Source organism: Dendrobates tinctorius, unplaced genomic scaffold (genome assembly GCF_039654945.1).
Source record: "Dendrobates tinctorius isolate UK_male_01 unplaced genomic scaffold, ASM3965494v1 ptg000164l, whole genome shotgun sequence".
NCBI lineage: Eukaryota > Metazoa > Chordata > Amphibia > Anura > Dendrobatidae > Dendrobates > Dendrobates tinctorius.
In genome coordinates, this window is record NW_027361831.1 from 10,143,469 (window position 1) to 10,166,087 (window position 22,619).

At 50.7% G+C, this 22,619-nt stretch overlaps 1 protein-coding gene across 1 annotated transcript in view; it reads right to left on the reverse strand.

Moving 5' to 3' along the window:
- The window catches only part of LOC141053029 (uncharacterized), a 32,412-nt gene extending 19,652 nt beyond the window's left edge, over positions 1-12,760 (reverse strand). Inside the window, exons 1-6 of the mRNA XM_073550363.1 lie at positions 12,713-12,760; positions 3,142-3,290; positions 2,833-3,012; positions 2,626-2,749; positions 2,445-2,542; positions 2,156-2,246 (exon numbers count right to left, since the gene is read on the reverse strand). Of these exons, the coding sequence (XP_073406464.1) occupies positions 2,156-2,246; positions 2,445-2,542; positions 2,626-2,749; positions 2,833-3,012; positions 3,142-3,219 (571 nt within the window). The 5' untranslated portion in view covers positions 3,220-3,290; positions 12,713-12,760. The remainder of the gene's footprint in view (positions 1-2,155; positions 2,247-2,444; positions 2,543-2,625; positions 2,750-2,832; positions 3,013-3,141; positions 3,291-12,712) is intronic.
- Positions 12,761-22,619: the final 9,859 nt, after the last annotated feature.

The window sequence follows — 22,619 nt, forward strand, 5'->3', positions numbered from 1 at the left end:
TATATAGCACATCCCCACATGGTATATAACCCAGCACCACATGATATATAGCACATCCCAACATGGTATATAGCACATCCCCACATGGTATATAGCACATCCCCACATGGTATATAGCACATCCCCACATGGTATATAGCACATCCCCACATGGTATATAGCACATCCCCACATGGTATATAGCACATCCCCACATGGTACTGTATATAGCACATCCCCAGATGGTATATAACCCAGCACCACATGGTATATAGCACATCCCCACATGGTATATAGCACATCACCACATGGTATATAGCACATCCCCACATGGTACTGTATATAGCACATCCCCACATGGTATATAGCACATCCCCACATGGTATATAGCACATCCCCACATGGTATATAGCATATCCCCACATGGTACTGTATATAGCACATCCCCACATGGTATATAGCACATCCCCACATGGTATATAGCACATCCCCACATGGTATATAGCACATCCCCACATGGTATATAGCACATCCCCACATGGTATATAGCACATCCCCACATGGTATATAACCCAGCACCACATGATATATAGCACATCCCAACATGGTATATAGCACATCCCCACATGGTATATAGCACATCCCCACATGGTATATAGCACATCCCCACATGGTATATAGCACATCCCCACATGGTATATAGCACATCCCCACATGGTATATAGCACATCCCCACATGGTATATAGCACATCCCCACATGGTATATAGCACATCCCCACATGGTATATAACCCAGCACCACATGATATATAGCACATCCCCACATGGTATATAGCACATCCCCACATGGTATATAGCACATCCCCACATGGTATATAGCACATCCCCACATGGTATATAGCACATCCCCACATGGTATATAGCACATCCCCACATGGTATATAGCACATTCCCACATGGTATATAGCATATCCCCACATGGTATATAGCACATCCCCACATGGTATATAACCCAGCACCACATGATATATAGCACATCCCAACATGGTATATAGCACATCCCCACATGGTATATAGCACATCCCCACATGGTATATAGCACATCCCCACATGGTATATAGCACATCCCCACATGGTATATAGCACATCCCCACATGGTATATAGCACATCCCCACATGGTATATAGCCCAGCACGACATGGTATATAGCACATCCCCACATGGTATATAGCACATCCCCACATGGTATATAACCCAGCACCACATGATATATAGCACATCCCAACATGGTATATAGCACATCCCCACATGGTATATAGCACATCCCCACATGGTATATAGCACATCACCACATGGTATATAGCACATCCCCACATGGTATATAACCCAGTACCACATGGTATATAGCACATCCCCACATGGTATATAGCACATCCCCACATGGTATATAACCCAGCCCTGCCAGTGCCACACAGCCGTACGGTACACTACCTCACTGCAGCATCGGGCACTGGTGGGGAAAGGACCTTCGCTGACGTCTGTCCATGTGAGCAGTCACATGGGTGGGCGGAGCCGGGCTGCAGCGGTGCAGAGCTGAGGAGCCGAGCAGTGGGCGAAAGGACCTTCTCTGAAGTCGTGCCCACGTGAGTAGTCACGTGTGTGGGCGGAGCCGGGCTGCAGCGGACCGGTGCAGAGCTGAGGAGCAGAGCAGTGATCTGCTGCACCGGCCGCTGACATGGTGCCCCTCTGACCCCCCCCCCGCCACTGGGGCCCGATGCGGGCTCCCTCTGCTCATCAGGCTTCATAAGCCAGTCGGGGCATTAATGCCCTGACTGGCAGGTGGCCCTGGGGCCCGGGCCGCAAGGCGCTCTGCGACAGTGGTTGTTACGCCCCTGGCTGTTATTTAGCTTTGTAGTTTACAGATCTAGACAGATAACAGAGAGCGTCTTCTAATCCCAGATAGTAGGAGGATTCTCCAGGTGCTAAGTTCTATAGAAAAGGGCTTTCAATGTCCAAAGTTGTGAGAACAGTTTTGGGAGGAGGAGAATGTTGTGGTCTTGAGGCCAAATGGTGATCACACGATTGTGATACGACCAGACTACACCACTGATAAAGCAGCCACAGTGGTGACTGAGAAGAATCTGTGACTTCTCTGCATTTAGTGGTTACAACTCACCTGGGTAGTCATATGTAGGAATCGCTTCTTTACGCCGCTCATCACCCCTTACATATGTCTCTGTAGTATTAATATCGGTCAGATCTTCACCCTGAAACAAATATTGTAAAAGTCACAGACAGATGGAGAAGTCACATCTACGATCAGCTCTAATCCTGCCATCTCCACCGTTCTCATTACACAAGTATAAAACATATAATACTGGTGGATAAAACAAGACTGAGCACAAGACCTTCACAGCCATCTACACATCATAGGGGAGATCTCATGACACCTTCTCTCCATCTACCTGATGATCCTGAGGAACATCGGGATCTTCTTGTTTACAGTCCTGTGGGAGAAGAGGACGGGGACATCTCTCTGGTGTTGTCCTCTTACTGGATAGAACTGGAGGAAACACATACAGGGACTGAATTCATTCTTTACATACAGATAATTATAGGCCGTGTATATTTAGCCCTGTCTATTACCTGGTGATGTGAGGGGCTGGGGAACCTCCATCATGACGTCCTTGTACAGATCTTTGTGTCCTTCTAAATACTCCCACTCCTCCATGGAGAAATAAATGGTGACATCCTGACACCTTATAGGAACCTGACACATACAATGATACAGTCATCCCCCCGAACCCCTCATAATGTTACTGTGTAATGTCCCAACATTCCCAGCAGTGTCACCTCTCCAGTCAGCAGCTCAATCATCTTGTAGATGAGATCTAGGATCTTCTGGTCATTGATGTCCTCATGCATCAGGATGTGAGGTGGAGGCCCCGTGAGTGGGCTCAGGTGTCTTCCGCATACCTCAGACACAGGGTCTTGACAGCGCTCACTAGAGGTCTTCTTTACTACTGTGTAATCCTGGTAATGGAGAAAAACATTAATAAATCTCACTACAGACATTTCCAGAGTCCTCACCTCTCCAGTTCTGTACATCTGTTATTCCCATAGATAAGAATGATGTAAAGTGACATCATCAGAATCTCTCACCTCTCCAGTAAGACGGAAGAGAATCTCTAGGGTGAGGTGTAACATTTTTTCTGCCATCTTGTCTCTGTCCATATCCATCCTTGATGAGTAAATCAGTAAAAAATTTTATGTAAAAGATCTTCACTGAGAGGATCCGATATTGTAGGGACCTGAATGAGAAGATAAGCCGACGTAACATCATACAAATCCTGAGTAATAGAATTACTGGAGATAATAAGGGAAACAAATGAGGAGATTTACTATTCTATTAATGGAGCACACTCAGACTGGGTCATGGCTAGCAGTGGGGTACCACAGGGGTCAGTATTGGGCCCCTTTCTTTTTAACATATTTATTAATGATCTTGTAGGGGGCATAGAGAGTAGAATTTCAATATTTGCAGATGACACTAAACTCTGCAGGGTAATCAATACAGAGGAGGACAATTTTATATTACAGGAGGATTTATGTAAGCTAGAAGCTTGGGCTGATAAATGGCAAATGAGCTTTAATGGGGATAAATGTAAGGTCATGCACTTGGGTAGAACGAACAAGATGTATAATTATGTGCTTAATTGTAAAACACTGGGCAAAACTGTCACTGAAAAAGACCTGGGTGTATGGGTGGACGACAAACTCACATTTAGTGGCCAGTGTCAGGCAGCTGCTGCAAAGGCAAATAAAATAATGGGATGCATTAAAAGAGGCATAGATGCTCATGAGGAGAACATAATTTTACCTCTATATAAGTCACTAGTGCGACCACACTTAGAATACAGTGTACAGTTCTGGTCTCCGGTGTATAAGAAAGACATAGCTGAACTGGAGATGGTGCAAAGAAGAGCGACCAAGGTTATTAGGGAACTAGGGGGTCTGCAATACGAAGACAGGTTATTACACTTGGGGTTATTTAGTTTGGAGAAACGAAGGCTTCGGGGTGATCTTATTACAATGTATAAATATATGCAGGGACAGTACAAAGACCTTTATAATGATCTTTTTACTCTTAGACATGTGACGGGGACAAGGGGGCACCCTCTACGTCTGGAGGAAAGGAGGTTTAAGCATACTCACAGACGCGGATTCTTTACTGTAAGAGCTGTGAGACTATGGAACTCTCTGCAATATGATGTTGTAATGAGTGATTCCCTACTAAAATTTAAGAAGGGACTGGATGCCTTTCTTGAAAAGTATAATATTACAGGGTATATACACTAGTTTCCTTCATATTGCGTTGATCCAGGGATCTAGTCTGATTGCCGTATGTGGAGTCGGGAAGGAATTTTTTTCCCCAATGTGAAGCTTACTGTTTGCCACATGGGTTTTTTTTGCCTTCCTCTGGATCAACATGTTAGGGCAAGTTAGGATAGGATATGGGTTGAACTAGATGGACTTAAAGTCTCTCTTCAACCTTAATAACTATGTTACAGTATTTAATTTTCTTCTTTAAATCTACTAATAAAACCTATATATTTAGGCCACAGACAACAAGCAGTTTCTTCCTCAGAGTCGGCAGCTGAATACGTTCCTCATAGACTCATCTTCCATAACACTAATTCTCGTCTCATTTATCGACACTGGAATCGGCATTAGTAATACTGCAGAAGATATTCATTACACGTGATATGAGAAATAACTACTTCATGATGAGGGCGACATCTTCTTCTACTACGGCTCAAGACACATATTTGGCCAGAGTCAGTCACTGACTCCATCACCACCGGCCGTCTATATGAATGTTTCCAGTCTTCCCCGCACTGTACTCTTCTATCACGTTAGCTCTGCAGGATATTTTTGCACAATTGTCATTCTGTGCTCTCTGTTTGTGTTTGAGTCAGTGGGTGGTGTGAACATTGTCCTACCGACTTGTTCATATGTGTGCATGTCACATGTGTTTTTAATCCAGTTTTTTCCATGCTTATGCTTGATTTGAGAGACCCCACCCTTCTCTTGTGTGACATGCACATAAAGAGCTGGCTTACACCACGTGCCCATACTAGGAAGCGCCTGTCTTCATCCTGTTCATTTAGACACTGTTCACATGTTCAGGTTTTAAATACATTAGATAGGGACTGCTTCAATAGGGGTTACCTTGACGCGGTGGAGCAGCTTGGTATACATTTTTTTGCAAAAAAACGTATAGACTAAATACCCTGTATTTGTTATCATCTTTTTACCAGCACTTGCTGACTATTGTTATATGTTTTACTGCAGGATATTTTTGCACAATTGTCATTCTGTGCTCTCTGTTTGTGTTTACATTAGATCTCATGTCTGATTCACACACAGAAGTTTGAGGCTTTTAAAAAACCTTTTTTTTAGTTTCCACAAACACTGTGTACGGAAATTATCTGATCCCAAAGTCTCCATGTACAGTGTTTTATGGGGTTTATTTCTGGCCTTAGGCTTTCCTATATTACAAGAAAAACACCAGAAAAAAACATATTAAAATGTTTCTAAAGAAAATTGACTCCAGCAATTCTTGTAAAAAGAAAAAAAAAACATGGAAAAAGCAGAAGACACATTTTATTTTTTCACACACCAGAACATAGATGTATACCACAGGGACAGCATAGGAGTGGCTGCAACATAAACCCTGGCAGTTTAACCACTTGCTGGGGGATCACTGCTGTAGATAATCTTCTGCTACAGGAGTCTGGAGAAGACTTTCTCATAGAGACCACAGGAAAGCTGGAATATTTGTGTGTATGGGGAAGTCTGCCAAATGACTGTTCAGCCAACACTTATCTCATGTGTATGGGGCAATTAGTATTACACTGACAGGCAGTGATGATATACGGCACTACAGTAGTACAGGGCATCACCGGAGCAATCAGAGGCTTGTATGTTGTATGATCGCACTAATCAGAGGTGTTTAAAAAAGGTTTAATGTGGAATTTGTGGAAAAAATATCACAGTTTCAGCAACAAGAAATATCTGTCACTATATGGAAAACAGTCACTGCACAATGTTAAGTCACGTCCTTAACAACTTTATTATACTCTATTATCCTATACACAGTGGCGCAGATAGAAATCACAGATCACACAGCAATAACTGTAATTGGGCCCCAACTCTGCAGATTGCATCCTGTCTTTCTAGGCCTGGATTAGACGGTATGGAGTTGAATGAGGGATACCAAAGGTCCAAAAATAGAATTAGTCTTACCGATAATTCTGTTTCTAGGAACCTTCCACAACAGCAACATTGGAGGATGTCTCCCCCCCAATGGGAGACAGGATGAAACACAAAAGAGGTTAAATACCCCTCCCCTTCCTACAACCACCAGTGTTTTTTCTGGACACACTAGCATGTATAGTTACCACCAAAGTGTAGGAATCATCCAATAAGAACATCAGATAGGGAGGGAAATTAGTGCGGTTGTGGAAGGTTCCTAGAAACTGAATTACCGGTAAGGGCTCATACTCACTTGCGAGAGACTCGCGCGATTCTCATGCGTGTCTCTCGCATGAAAACCTGGCACTGCCGCCAGCACTCGGACCGCAGCATGCGGCTACATGTATTTCTATGCGGCCGCACGCTCCGGTTCAAGTGTCGGCGGCATTTCCTGAAAGATTCTGCTATGAATATGCCAGACAGATAGCTTGCTTGATTCAATTAGCAATCATATTTTTTGCCACCTTCTTGCCTTTATTCCGTCTCGTGAACTGAATGAATATGTTTTGGTCACTCCTCCACTCTTCAGTTTGTTGGAGGCAATAGAGAACCACCCTGCGGTCGTCAAGGGTGTGAAAGGTTTCTTCCTTCGTATTACTTAGAAGGGTGGCTTATAGGGTTAGTCAGAGAGCTGGGCGGGAATTGACTAACCACACATGTACCGCCCATCCAGAGGGGTGGTAACAACCATATAATGTGACTGAGGTCTGATCACATGGAGAGAGTGTGTGTACCTGAATGGTTCAGTGTGCAAGATCCTGAAAGGTCTGTGTTGGAAGATCCTGGGAGTAGGAACAGATTCCTAGAGCACGTGATGAGACCTTGGACCTGGTGGCCTGGGTGTTGGACGAACGTCCTGAATAGCACCCAAACAGGCCACATGTGTGTGCAGAGCCTGGGACGGCCCCACACTGAGAAAGAGTCTGTCCTGTTGAGGACCTACAAATTAGTTCTTCCATATCTTCGGAAGAAAAGTAATATTTTTTATTTCCGGACTTGGGGGGCGGAAGTGGAACCCTCATTCTCCCAAATGTCCTCCGAACCCGAGGTATGGATTTCGCCCGAGTCCAAGTCAGATTCCACAGGTGCCATCTTCCTTTTCTTAGGAGGAAGGGGTTGTGGCCCTGGGGAAAGGTAGCCATGGATGATTGAATCTCCTGTTTAATGAGGGTGTTAGGCGTCGGATTTCTGTTGCTGCACAGCGAGAATCCCGAGCCTTACTTCCAGCAGTCTCCCATTCCTCTCCAGCCACAGAGGAGGTTGCTCAGCAAACTCGTCGGTCCAGGCGCTGTGCCCAGACCAGCTCCGTGGGTTTGCTTGCTGAGGCCACCTCTGGCGCAGCTATGACAATACATGCTGCTCAGCAGCGAGATTCTCCAGGGACTAAGTCCCCATGTCGTGCCACTGAGCATGCCCGTGGAGTGATCTCCTATTGGAGATCGAAGGTCACGTACTCAGGTCCTGCTCCTGTTTGGATTGGCCCATCCGAGAAGCCAGGAAGGTCCCGGACGCTCGCGGCTATAAAAGGTTCGCATGGCCGCGACTGTATTTACAGACTATGTGGAGTGAGTGATGTATGCACGTATGAATGTCTCTGTTGAATGACTCATTAAGAAACCCCTACCCTTGGTACGCATGTGTTGTGCAGCCTAGCCTAGCATGTGTCGAGTCAGCCATCAGTCCTCACCAGGGACTCGGCACGCCTCAGCACACGTGCTCCACTTCATAGCCAGCGTCTATAGCGGCGCTCGCAGCAGCAACGCCGCGCGCTCGGTGGGCCTAGAAAGACTCTAACCCCGTGTCCTTGGGGTAGAGTTCTGTGGCTGTACACTGTGGCTCTATTGGCCGGGCTCTGTGAGATAAACAGGCTCCGGCATTTACGTTCAGCGGTTGTGCGACTGTATGCATTAAGAGAGTTTGCACCTGTTCACATTGGGTGATGTAACCCACATGTAACTGCTTTTACGCCGCTCTATTCTTCCGTCATTACTTAGCAGCAGTGTACCACCTCTGCACAGTGGACCCCGGGCTGCGAACGCACCTACTATTATTTTATAATTTGGTGCGTTCCGCCAGCCCTAACAGAGGGTCTTCATGCTATCCAGGAGAGAGGGCTGTTCAGTTTGTAACACCTCATTCGTGCAGGGCTGGCAAAGCTTTTTCTTATATGCGGAGGGAAGCCTGGAAGCGCATATACCACACTTGCTTCTGGGCACCTTATCCTTCTTAAGGGCAGGGACCATTTCTCCCTAACAAGAGAGAGAGAAGGTATACTAAGTAACCTGTAGGCTATGAACATCTGGACAGCAAGGGACAACTACTTACAGCAGGAGGGTGAACGCTGGGCTCTGCAGACGCAGATACGGAGGGTTTGTCACCCTCCATGTGGTCAATCTGTCACCAGTCAAAGGGGAACATAGACAATGCGTCTTGCCTGGAGGCTCCCTCCACCAGGATTTAAACAAACCAAGGTCCCAGCTTATTCTGTGCTCCTCTCCCCAGGTCTAACGGAGGAAACTTCAAAGTACGCCCCAAGTATGTCCGCTTGATCCTGGAGAGAGCCAGCTTCTGCCGGCCGTGCGTGTGTTCCAGCATGGAACGCACAGGAGGTAGACCAGAAGTTCGGCCTGACGTCACTTCCGGTGCGTGCGAACTCCAGTAATCAGCAGCACAGAGGGAGGAAGACACCGGCTGCACATCACCGCCCGCTTTACCTCCCGAGGGAGCGCAGGAGGGGCGGGAAAGGTCCCGAGTCACACGGAAATGTGGAGACGGGAGCAGCCCACAGAGGAGGAGAGCAGAGCCCTGACCTCGGCTGCCCAGCATTGAATAGGTGAGTCACAGGGTGCTCCTGATCGCCAGCCATGGCAGCACCATCGGAACCGCTTCATTCCCCATAGGGGACAGGAAAAACACTGGATGGTTGTTGGTAGGGGAGGGGTATTAGGGCGGGGAGACATCCTCCGATGCTGATGTCATGGAAGGTGACTGGAGAAATAGACTTTCCTTTACTTAACAAGAACTTGATGAGAAGTATATACATCAGATAGGAGGCACTATAATTTATAAATAATTCTTGAATGATTCTTCTGTATTATGCAGTTAGGAACTTTCCGGTTACATCTGGCAGTACATAACTTTTGTTAAAAGCCACAATAGTCCAGCAAACCTGAGCTAATGACCTCTTTCGGCTATTTGTCTCCACTATGCTCCCTGTCTGGAATCTAAATTCTCACTGCCATTATATCTCTGCTTTCCTTCAGAATGTACTATCTGATGTCTCCCTCCTGACACACAATACCATATCAATTCAGGACTGCAATCAGATAGAAAGTGAGAAATGCAGACCTATCTGACTCATAACAAAGAAATTGTTCTCCTGTGTGCCCATGTAGCTCAATATGAAGTCTCCCACACCGTATGATGGCCCCCACAACGTGCTATACAAAATAAGAACCCCCACTCAGCATGGAAGCATAGTCCACCACAACCCCAGTATGTGAACAACCTGCCACACATTCAGTATGAGAGTCCCAACAGCTTTAATCTTAATATGATGCACCCACAATTCCTGATATTTGAAAAAAAAAAAACACTACTCACCCAACCCGATCCCTGAGGTGCTCTGCTCTGTGTATTGTGACTCAGAGTACTGAGGCGCCATACCACAGGTGTGATGTAGTGATGTCTTTGTGTCTGCAGTGCACGGAGTCTCAGACTCAGAAGCAAAGGCTGAATGTGGATCAGGAGCTTTCGACTCCCTGATTCACTATTCCATTCAATGGTATCACCGTCATGAGAGCGTGGATATCGCTAAAATCGTTATGATGGGAAGAAGAGGGTGACCAATACCACACCCCACGAAACCTCTCAATTCATTGGCAATCGAGTGGGCTACCATTTTGGATGATATACTCTGCCTATCCAACTATCGTATGGTAAATATTGCATAGATCCTAGGTTCATTAGTAACTGCACCAAGAATGAGGCTAAGTGAGTATTTATTAACTGTTGGTGGTTGGAGGTAGTCCGTGAGGTGGATGGTACCATATTGTCCATGTAGGGGGCAGTACTGTGGGAACATTAGAAAGTGGGGGGATGGCAATCCTGTGGAAACATTATACTGTGTGTGTGTGTGGGTATGGCGGTAGTAGGGGAACATTATACTGTGTGTGGGGGATGGCGGTATGGGGGAACATTGTACTGTGTGTGTGGGGGTATGGCGGTACTGTGGGAACATTATACTGTGTGTGGGGGATGACGGTACGGGGGAACATTGTACTGTGTGTGGGGGGGATGGTGGTACTGGGGGAACATTATACTGTGGGGGGATGGCGGTACTGGGGGAACATTATACTGTGTGTGGGGGGGTATGGCGGTACTGTGGGAACATTATACTGTGTGTGGGGGGATGGCGGTACTGGGGGAACATTATACTGTGTGTGGGGGGATGGCGATACTGGGGGAACATTATACTGTGTGTGGGGGGATGGCGATACTGGGGGAACATTATACTGTGTGTGGGGGGATGGAGGTACTGGGGGAACATTATACTGTGTGTGGGGGATGGCGGTACTGGGGGAACATTATACTGCATGGGGGGGGATGGCGGTACTGGGGGAACACTATACTGTGTGTGGGGGGATGGCGGTACTGGGGGAACATTATACTGTGTGTGGGGGGATGGCGGTACTGGGGGAACATTATACTGTGTGTGGGGGGATGGCGGTACTGGGGGAACATTATACTGTGTGTGGGGGGATGGTGGTACTGGGGGAACATTATACTGTGTGTGGTGGGATGGTGGTACTGGGGGAATATTATACCGTGTGTGGGGGGATGGCGGTACTGTGGTAACATTATACTGCGTGTGGGGGGATGGAGATACTGTAGGAACATTATACTGTGTGTGGGGGGGGATGGAGATACTGTAGGAACATTATACTGTGTGTGGGGGGATGGCGATACTGGGGGAACATTATACTGTGTGTGGGGGGATGGCGGTACTGTGGGAACATTATACTGTGTGTGGGGGGATGGTGGTACTGGGGGAACATTATACTGTGTGTGGGGGGATGGTGGTACTGGGGGAACATTATACTGTGTGTGGGGGGATGGCGGTACTGGGGGAACATTATACTGTGTGTGAGGGATGGCGGTACTGGGGGAACATTATACTGTGTGTGGGGGGATGGTGGTACTGGGGGAACATTATACTGTGTGGGGGGATGGTGGTACTGGGGGAACATTATACTGTGTGTGGGGGATGGTGGTACTGGGGGAACATTATACTGTGTGTGGGGGGATGATGGTACTGGGGGAACATTATACTGTGTGTGGGGGATGGCGGTACTGGGGGAACATTATACTGTGTGTGGGGGATGGCGGTACTGTAGGAACATTATACTGTGTGTGGGGGGATGGTGGTACTGGGGGAACATTATACTGTGTGTGGGGGGATGGTGGTACTGGGGGAACATTATACTGTGTGTGGGGGATGGCGGTACTGGGGGAACATTATACTGTGTGTGGGGGATGGCGGTACTGTAGGAACATTATACTGTGTGTGGGGGGATGGTGGTACTGTAGGAACATTATACTGTGTGTGGGGGGATGGTGGTAATGGGGGAACATTATACTGTGTGTGGGGGATGGCGGTACTGGGGGAACATTATACTGTGTGTGGGGGATGGCGGCACTGTGGGAACATTATACTGTGTGTGGGGGATGGTGGTACTGGGGGAAAATTATACTGCGTGGGGTGATGGAGGTACTGTAGGAACATTATACTGTGTGTGGGGGGATGGCGATAGTGTGAAAATCTTTTTTATGAGAGATGACAGTACTGTGGAAACATTTTACTGTGTGAGGGGCATCATATATACTGCATAAGGGGTGTAAAAAGGAGTGTCATAAAAAAAGAATCCTCAGTGCTGTGCGGCATTCATACAAAAAGACTGCCATTTTCCATCCAGACGGGACCCTACGGAATCAATGGGAAGAGGGAGAGTTTCAGGAAGAAAGAGTCTAGATGGTTCACCAGGTCAGGTGACCTTGACGCAGTTTCCTGATATTATAAAGGCCATAGCCCCAAAGGCAGAACAGATTTGGTGCCAAGCAAAAAAAACGGGGTGCCAGTGAAGAATCTGAGGTACCATGGCAAAGTGCCCGAGGCAGCTGATTATGGCGGCATAACACTGAGTGGGGGCATTACACTGTGGGGGGGGCAAGAAAGGGGCCCTGTACTGTGAGAACAATCCGTTTTCTTCCATAGTTGGGTCATATGTATCCATTATAGGAAACAGAACAAAACATTACAATTCTTATAAAGTGGCAACAAAGATCCCAAAAGAGTCTCAGCAGTGAAGGGGTTACTGCCCCCTGTGCCCAGTAATGGGGAATCTCCAGCACCTACCTCCACCTGCAGAGCCGCACTCCACATATATGGCTGCTCTGTGCGCACAGGACCTGGGATGAGGTCACAGGAGGGGAGGAGTCAGGGGTCACATGATATCCGGAGTGCAGAGGCTACATGGAGACTTCTCCTCAGTCAGTGACATTCCCGCCATTATTTGCCCCTCACTATGGGTACAATTACCCCGCGCCCCTTTCCTACACAGTGTTATGTGTGGAATGTAATGTGTGATTTCTCTGGAGACAAATAGACCCCACACATGAGGGAATTATTACCAGTTACTGGACATCTACTACATACCTCCCAACTTTTGAAGAAGGCAAAGAGGGACAAAGGCTGCGGCACGCCGTGGCAAATTTTAGGCCACACCTATTTTAGTAGTCACGCCTATATCCACACCCCAACCGCACCCATTTAGCACTGCTGATCACACTGTTTCATAAACAATAATTATAAACAGAAAAAAAAAATGGAGCGCTGATGCCCCGCCGCCGCTTCTCTGTCCTCCTGCGGAGTCCCGAACGATTACCTCCTCCTGAGGTGACATGCTATAAGGTGACCGCCGGAAGGGAGGTCAGCAGTCATTTCCGGCGGGCAGCTTACAGCACGTCACTTCCGGTGGAACGTGATGTGCGGCGCACAGTGCATACACCCAGTGGCGTAGCAACTGTTTGTGGCGCCCGGGGCGGTCGAAAAATTTGCCGCCCCTTTGGTCGTTGATAATCCGTAAGGGGCACACAGAGGGCCCCCACCAAACAACACCACACAGAAGGCCTCCACCAAACAACACCACACAGAGGGCCCCCACCAAACAACGCCACACAGAAGGCCTCCACCAAACAGCGCCACACAGAGGGCCCCCACCAAACAACACCACACAGAGGGCCCCCACCAAACAACGCCACACAGAAGGCCTCCACCAAACAGCGCCACACAGAGGGCCCCCACCAAACAGCACCACACAGAGGGCCCCCACCAAACAACGCCACACAGAGGGCCCCCACCAAACAGCACCACACAGAGGGCCCCCACCAAACAGCGTCACACAGAGGGCCCCCACCAAACAACGCCACACAGAAGGCCCCCACCAAACAACGCCACACAGAAGGCCTCCACCAAACAGCACCACACAGAGGGCCCCCACCAAACAGCACCACACAGAGGGCCCCCACCAAACAGCGCCACACAGAGGGCCCCCACCAAACAACGCCACACAGAAGGCCTCCACCAAACAGCACCACACAGAGGGCCCCCACCAAACAGCGTCACACAGAGGGCCCCCACCAAACAGCGCCACACAGAGGACCCCCACCAAACAGCACCACACAAAGGACCCCCACCAAACAACGCCACACAGAATGCCTCCACCAAACAGCACCACACAGAAGGCCTCCACCAAACAGCACCACACAGAGGGCCCCCACCAAACAACGCCACACAGAAGGCCTCCACCAAACAGCACCACACAGAGGGCCCCCACCAAACAACGCCACACAGAAGGCCTCCACCAAACAGCACCACACAGAGGGCCCCCACCAAACAACGCCACACAGAAGGCCTCCACCAAACAGCACCACACAGAGGGCCCCCACCAAACAGCGTCACACAGAGGGCCCCCACCAAACAGCGTCACACAGAAGGCCTCCACCAAACAGCGTCACACAGAGGGCCCCCACCAAACAGCGCCACACAGAGGACCCCCACCAAACAGCACCACACAGAGGGCCCCCACCAAACAGCGCCACACAGAGGACCCCCACCAAACAGCACCACACAGAGGGCCCCCACCAAACAACGCCACACAGAATGCCTCCACCAAACAGCACCACACAGAAGGCCTCCACCAAACAGCACCACACAGAGGGCCCCCACCAAACAACGCCACACAGAAGGCCTCCACCAAACAGCACCACACAGAGGGCCCCCACCAAACGCCACACAGAAGGCCTCCACCAAACAGCACCACACAGAGGGCCCCCACCAAACAGCGTCACACAGAGGGCCCCCACCAAACAACGCCACACAGGCCTCCACCAAACAGCACCACACAGAGGGCCCCCACCAAACAGCGCCACACAGAGGGCCCCCACCAAACAGCGCCACACAGAGGGCCCCCACCAAACAGCGCCACACAGAGGGCCCCCACCAAACAGCGCCACACAGAGGGCCCCCACCAAACAACGCCACACAGAAGGCCTCCACCAAACAGCACCACACAGAGGGCCCCCACCAAACAGCGCCACACAGAGGGCCCCCACAAAACAGCGCCACACAGAGGGCCCCCACCAAACAGCGCCACACAGAGGGCCCCCACCAAACAACGCCACACAGAAGGCCTCCACCAAACAGCGCCACACAGAGGGCCCCCACCAAACAGCGCCACACAGAGGACCCCCACCAAACAACGCCACACAGAAGGCCTCCACCAAACAGCACCACACAGAGGGCCCCCACCAAACAGCACCACATAGAGGGCCCCCACAAAACAGCGCCACACAGAGGGCCCCCACAAAACAGCGCCACACAGAGGACCCCCACCAAACAACGCCACACAGGCCTGCACCAAACAGCACCACACAGAGGGCCCCCACCAAACAGCGTCACACAGAGGGCCCCCACCAAACAACACCACACAGAAGGCCTCCACCAAACAGCGCCACACAGAGGGCCCCCACAAAACAGCGCCACACAGAGGGCCCCCACAAAACAGCGCCACACAGAAGGCCTCCACCAAACAGCGCCACACAGAGGGCCCCCACCAAACAGCGCCACACAGAGGACCCCCACAAAACAGCACCACACAGAAGGCCTCCACCAAACAGCGCCACACAGAGGGCCCCCACCAAACAGCGCCACACAGGCCTCCACCAAACAGCACCACACAGAGGGCCCCCACCAAACAGCGCCACACAGAGGACCCCCACAAAACAGCGCCACACAGAGGGCCCCCACCAAACAGCGCCACACAGAGGGCCCCCACCAAACAACGCCACACAGAAGGCCTCCACCAAACAGCGCAACACAGAGCACCCCCACAAAACAGCGCCACACAGAAGGCCTCCACCAAACAGCGCCACACAGAGGGCCCCCACCAAACAGCGCCACACAGAGGACCCCCACAAAACAGCGCCACACAGAGGGCCCCCACCAAACAGCACCATACAGAGGGCCCCCACCAAACAGCGCCACACAGAGGGCCCCCACCAAACAGCACCACACAGGACTCCACCAAACAGCACCACACAGAGGGCCCCCACCAAACAGCGCCACACAGAGGACCCCCACCAAACAGCGCCACACAGAGGGCCCACACCAAATAGCGCCACACAGAGGGCCCCCACCAAACAGCGCCATACAGAGGGCCCCCACCAAACAGCGCCATACAGAGGGCCCCCACCAAACAGCGCCATACAGAGGGCCCCCACCAAACAGCGCCACAAAGAGGGCCCCCACCAAACAGCGCCACACAGAGGGCCCCCACCAAACAGCGCCACACAGAAGGCCCCCACCAAACAGCGCCACACAGAGGGCCCCCACCAAACAGCGCCACAGAGGGCCCCCACCTATAGCGCCACACAGAGGGCCGCCACCAAACAGCACCAGAGGGCCCCCACCTACAGCGCCACACAGAGGGCCCCCACCACATAGCAAGTGCCAACCATGACGCTACCACAGAAAGGAAACCAAAATAAATGTCTCATGAAGATAAACCCTGTATACCCATCATTGCGAGGGGGTCACCTGCCCAGGACCCCCATGTATTAGCAAGAGCTGTGGATTAAAGATGCTTGTGTACTAATACAAATATCTGGCGGTCCCCAGTAAAGGTGGATTAACAGCAAAACCCTGTCTGCAATGAAATATCACAGAAGAAAAAAATAAATCCAAAACCTGTTGGTCGCGTTGCTGTACGTCCTGGTGCGCAGTAGCGCGACAGCGCAAACACCGGCACCAGGGCATCAAGGAAGCTCATCCAGCAATTTGACCATTCTGCATTTATAATGCTTTTGCTTAAATTCAGCTTACTTACAGATGTAGCAGAGCCAAGTTTGGCATTTGGCATAACTCACTCATTGTCTCGTAATAAGGCAATTTTTTTTGCATTGGGTCCTACTATATATATATCAAGCAATTGCATTGTGAGCAATTCCCTGGCAATCTTTTTTTTTCCCCTCAGTTCTCAGCAGTTGTGTCAACCGCCAGCTGTACGACATGCACAAGGGGTGTAAGAAAATCAGTCGTAAGGGTACGGAAAATTCAGGCTCCTAAACTGGGCTACAAGATGTGGAATGGGAAAGTGCTTACAATGCAATTGCTTCACTGCTTGTACAGCATGCAGTTATATGACACACCCAACTCTGCTATATCTGTGCATAACCACATCACTATTATCTGCTCTGAGCAGCTGCTGCAGAACCTCTTGGAAGGGATCACACACACAGAGGGCATGCAGCCTGGTGAAGCAGTTTTTTCCATTAATAATAAAAAAAGAAAAAAAAAATTCATGAGTTTTCCACTAGTTGCACATACTAATAGGATTAGCAGGGCTGCCCTGCTCTCCCCCCATGCCTGGGGCACAGATCCCTGCAGCATATCTTCCTGGCACTCTATAGCCACTCACCCACACAGTGCCCCCAGCACAGCAGGGGGGCAGCTTACCTGCAGGGCAGGAGTGGGCATCAGCCTGGCAGAGGACTTGGTTACTGGGCACATCCAGCATGAGTGAGAGCATGGAGCAAACCCCGCCCTGGATCCAGTGTATACACATCAGACTGGGCTGGTCTACAGCAATCCCAGCCACCCCCATAACTGGAGAAACGAGGAGACCTCCAGCACTGCTGCACCATCCACAGCCAGGGAGACTGGGCGGAAATGAGTTCTCCCACAGAGGAGAGGAATTGCTGCTGCTGCCGCGCCGCCCCCCCACACGTGCCGCCTGGGGCGGACCGCCCCCCCCACGCTACGGCACTGCATACACCGCGATTGCGGGATAGATAGCTTCCCGGCCGGGACAGCGGAATACGGCCCCAAAATCGGGACTGTCCCGCGGGAATCGGGAGGGTTGGGACCTATGCTACTATATGGCAGCATATGATTGTGCTATAGACCAGGCCGGCGTTAGCGGCAGGCAGACTAGGCAGCTGCCTTGGGCCTCCACTCCCCCAGAGCCCCCAACTAGTTGCCTGCCACCAGAGCTGACTCCCCCACCAGCGCCGACTCCCCTCGCCAGCACCGACACATTCAACAATACCGGCGTCTATGATGCTAGTACAGTTCAAAGCAATGATGGAGGAGAGCGCGTCAGGTGACGCTCCTCCCATCATTCCCCTCTGCCTCTGACAATGTGGGTGCACGATGACGTCACTTCATCATGTACTCGCTGTGTGCCGGGCAGACTGTAGTCGCTGAGACCGGAGCCAAGCCTGGAGCAAGCGCAGGGCACGAGGAGAAGTGAGGATTGTGTTGTTTTTTTTTTAATATATCAGAGAGTACTGGACTGTGGGGACATTCTATAGGGAGGTGGGCTGCCTGTATTATATTCTATGGGTGTAAAATAATGCGTACTCTTGTAAAATACTTAGGACTAGTTACAAGATAAAAATGTAGTGGTTTATTTGAATTCTTCCATCAAAGAAAAGATTATTACAGAAAAACATAAAAATAGGTGCATGTTTATAAAGAGATTGTCCATTAGTTCATAGCATGCATTCTTCTTTCTCTGGGATCTCACATGGCAAATGGTGTCTGTCTCTCTTAGGCTTCTTACGTAGTAAAGTTACATATCAGCTGTCTGTCCATTCAATGCTATGTCCGTGCAGAGATGACATCCTCGCGTCTGTGTCTCATGATGGGGAGGGAGCAAGCGCGACCTCTAGAGTTAGCCATGAATTATATACTTCTCTTAAAGCACGTGATCTCTACATATGGAGTTGACCTTTTACCATGAGCTAAACTTAAATATGTAGTGGAGTTGACATTTAACATGAGCTAAACTTCCAAGAATAACCTATGTAGTGTCAGCTAAAGCAATGTACAGAACTGAGTGTAATAAGAAATTAACAACCAAATTATTAATATTTAACAATGGGAGTACATTATATTATGATGACTCCTGGAGTGGACCCTCTGGGTCTTGATACCAACCAACCCAGGGCGAGCTCACCTAGTGAGGACCACCCCCTATGCAGGGAGTGTCAGGGGCAGACCCAGGGAGTAAAGTACCACGACTACTGGAACCAGGTGGCCGGCTCACAGAAGACGCGAGAGAGTGTGTCTAGCAAGGTGCAGGAGGAAACACGCAGGATACAGGAGTGTGCAAAGCGTGGACACAGGGGCATGCTGGGTATAGGATAGCGCAGGGTGAGTACACGGTGGTATGCAGGGTTCAGGACAGTACAGGGCGTGTATACGGGGGCACCCTTGGTACTGGATAGTGCAGGGTGAGTACATTGGGGCACACTGGGTACAGGAGTACGTATAGTGTGCACAGAGAAGCATGCCCAAGTAAGAGGCAAAGCAGAGTGCGTGCTGGGAATCACGCGTGAGTACAAGGTGAAGCAGAGCATGTGCTAGGCAGCACAGCAGAGCACAAGGTAGAAGCAGAGCATGTGCTAAGAAGCACGACAGAGCACAGGGCAGAAGCAGAGCGTGTGCTAAGAAGCACGACAGAGCACAGGGCAGAAGCACGGCAGAGCACAAGGCAGAAGCAGAGCGTGTGCTAAGAAGCACGGCAGAGCACAAGGCAGAAGCAGAGCGTGTGCTAAGAAGCACGGCAGAGCACAAAGCAGGAGCAGAGTGCGTGCTAAGAAGCACAGCAGAGCACAAGGCAGGAGCAGAGCTTGTGCTAAGAAGCACGGCAGAGCACAAGACAGGGGACCTGAGTACGGAGGGCGGCCAAGCAGGGACCTAGCAAGGAAGCACCACAATATTCTGACACCTCCCATAGGAAGAGGCTGCCTGTTATAGGCCATGAAAGCTGGGACTTCCGGGTCAGGTCCTCCAGGACCATAGAGATGTCGGAGATGGCGCGGCTGCAGTCAGAACAGAGAGGTGAGCGCAAGTGCTTGACAAAGCCGTGCAGCCATAGGATCAAGTGTGTAACAACCCTGCTGGCATCACTGCATGGCCTCCCATCCCCGCACACCAACTTACTTTCTGCTTCAAGCCATGCTGTGAATTCTGTCTGTTGCCAGCTCTGTGCCTCTGCTCTCCATGTTTCCAGACTGTGTGAATAGGGGGCGGCGCCTGAACTCTCTGGTTCTTATGCAGTCGGGGTGCACCTGTGTAATCTGTCCCTGACCAATTACCTGGAGCCCTTGACTATTTAGTTTCGCCACTCCCACTGAAACATTGCCTGTGTAATGTCTAATCTCAGTTAGTATCTTGCAGCTGAGGAAGCCAGGCCCTGTTCTGTGTATCTCCTTCTCTGGAGGTTTACTCCTAGTCTTGCTTTGTACCTTGTCTGCCTGCCAGGAGGCTGTATATCCTGGCCCTTGAGTCTTGTTCCCAGTGCCTTGCCTGTTCTCTGTCCGCTTGCAAGGAGGCAGAATATCCTGGTCCTTGTGTCTTTGTCTCAGTGTCTTTGTCTGAACTCAGTCTTACCTCTGTCTGTCGGTCTCCTTGTCTGTGGTTCCTTCTCTGCCGTGTCTTTCCTTGTGTCCTCCCTATCTGCACGGCTCCTTAGCAGCTCTGCTTGCTCCATTCCTGCTGCCGCTGCGGAACCTCTTGATGCAGCTTCTCTCCACAGACCTTGTGGTTCTGCTTTGCTCCAGTCCTGCTGCCGCTGCAGAACCTCTTGCTGCAGCTTCTCTCCACAGACCTTGTGGTTCTGCTTTGCTCTATTCCTGCTGCCGCTGCGGAACCTCTTGATGCAGCTTCTCTCCACAGACCTTGTGGTTCCGCTTTGCTCCAGTCCTGCTGCCGCTGCAGAACCTCTTGCTGCAGCTTCTCTCCACAGACCTTGTGGTTCTGCTTTGCTCTATTCCTGCTGCCGCAGTGGAACCTCTTGATGCAGCTTCTCTCCACAGACCTTGTGGTTCAGCTTTGCTCTACTGCTGCCGCTGCAGAACCTCTTTCTGCAGCTTCTCTCTCCACTCCTGCCTTCACCTGCACCCCCTGTGTGAACAGGTCCAAACCTGTTCCTTCATATTCCACGCCTGCCTGCATCCATAACTGCACCTCCTGTGTGAACAGGTCCAAACCTGTTCCTTCATATTCCACGCCTGCCTGCATCCATGCCTGCCTGCATCCATACCTGCACCTCCTGTGTGAACAGGTCCAAACCTGTTCCTTCATATTCCACACCTGCCTGCCTGCATCCATACCTGCACCTCCTGTGTGAACAGGTCCAAACCTGTTCCTTCATATTCCACGCCTGCCTGCCTGCATCCATACCTGCACCTCCTGTGTGAACAGGTCCAGACCTGTTCCTTCATATTCCACACCTGCCTGCATCCATACCTGCACCTCCTGTGTGAACAGGTCCAAACCTGTCCTGTGTCTCCAAGCCGTGCCCGCTTGCCCAGTGTCTCCAAGCTGTGCCCGCTTGCCCAGTGTCTCCAAGCTGTGCCCGCTTGCCCAGTGTCTCCAAGCCGTGCCCGCTTGCCCAGTGTCTCCAAGCCATGCCCGCTTGTCCAGTGTCTTCAAGCCGTGTCTCCAAGCCGTGCCTGCCTGCCAGTGTACCAAGCCGTGCCTGCTTGCCCAGTGTATCAGCCTGCCTGCTAGTCACATCTGTCCAAGTGACTTGTCTCCAAGTGGGATCAGCAGCCACAGCCAGACACCACCCTGGAGTGGCACCCGACAGCTATCTGCTGCACAAGCCTGACCTCACCATCAGAGGCTCCAGTGAAAGCCAAGGTAGCTGTCGCAGTCACGCCCCTTCCAGGGTGGTCTGTGGCACAGTGGGGCCACAACCCCAGGCTCGCGCCATTCAGCTAAGGCGCGAGCGTGACAGTTTGCACAGGCCATGGTCCCCGCTGAGTCCCATGTCCTTCCGCTCGCAGAGCATCATGAACCTGTGTTCCGCCAGTATGAGCAACCAGAGGAATTTGTTCCATCCTGCGTGGTTCCGATTGTGGAGACCTCTGAACCAATCATCATCTCCAATGCCCTCTACAATCAGCTCCTGGCCTATGAAGAGCACGACCCAGCAGACCCGCCCAGGTTCTATGGGAATCCTACTGAGTGCCAAGGGTTCCTGAAAAAGTGCCTGCACCAGATCCTGCAGAATGCAGCCTGGTTCCCCTCTGACCGGTTCAAGGTGGGATACATCATGTCCTACCTAGCAGGAGATGCTCTGATATGGATTACTCCCCTCTGGGAAGCAGGGGTTCCTATTGTCATGAACCTAGGGGCCTTCCTGGTGGCCTTCCGTAAAGTCTTTGATGTGCCTCGTCCAGTTGCTCCTGAAAAGTCTTCCCCTCCAAGCCTCCAGAGACAGACCAGACAAGAGGAACCTGTGGGTGAAACGTCTCAACTACCTATGACCGTCCAGCCATCACCTGTTCCACAGTCTGCCGGTGCAGCCTCCCGTGCAAGATCCAAGAGGTCTAAAAAGAAGAAGCGGGCCAAGTTGCAACCAGAATCTGGCCTCTGCCCTGTGATGCCTGTACTCCAGAACCCTGGGCCAGTAGAAGAGGCTGCCCCTGGCGAGAGTACTCTTACTCATTAAACTCTTTGACTGTTTCTCTGCCTTCAGGGAGCTTTGGTGTGTTTAAGTCGCCAGTCAGACTGAGTCAGTGTGTGGTCTCTGTCATACAGCTTCCGAAGCCAGCGTGGGCGTTGTCTCGAGGTGGCCGAGCCCTATTGGAGAACAGTCTAGTCCTGCAAGGACAACTACAGCTCCAGGTCGGAGCTTTATACATGAAGAAGTTCATCTTCCATCTGCTGACTGGTATGCCCATGGGTC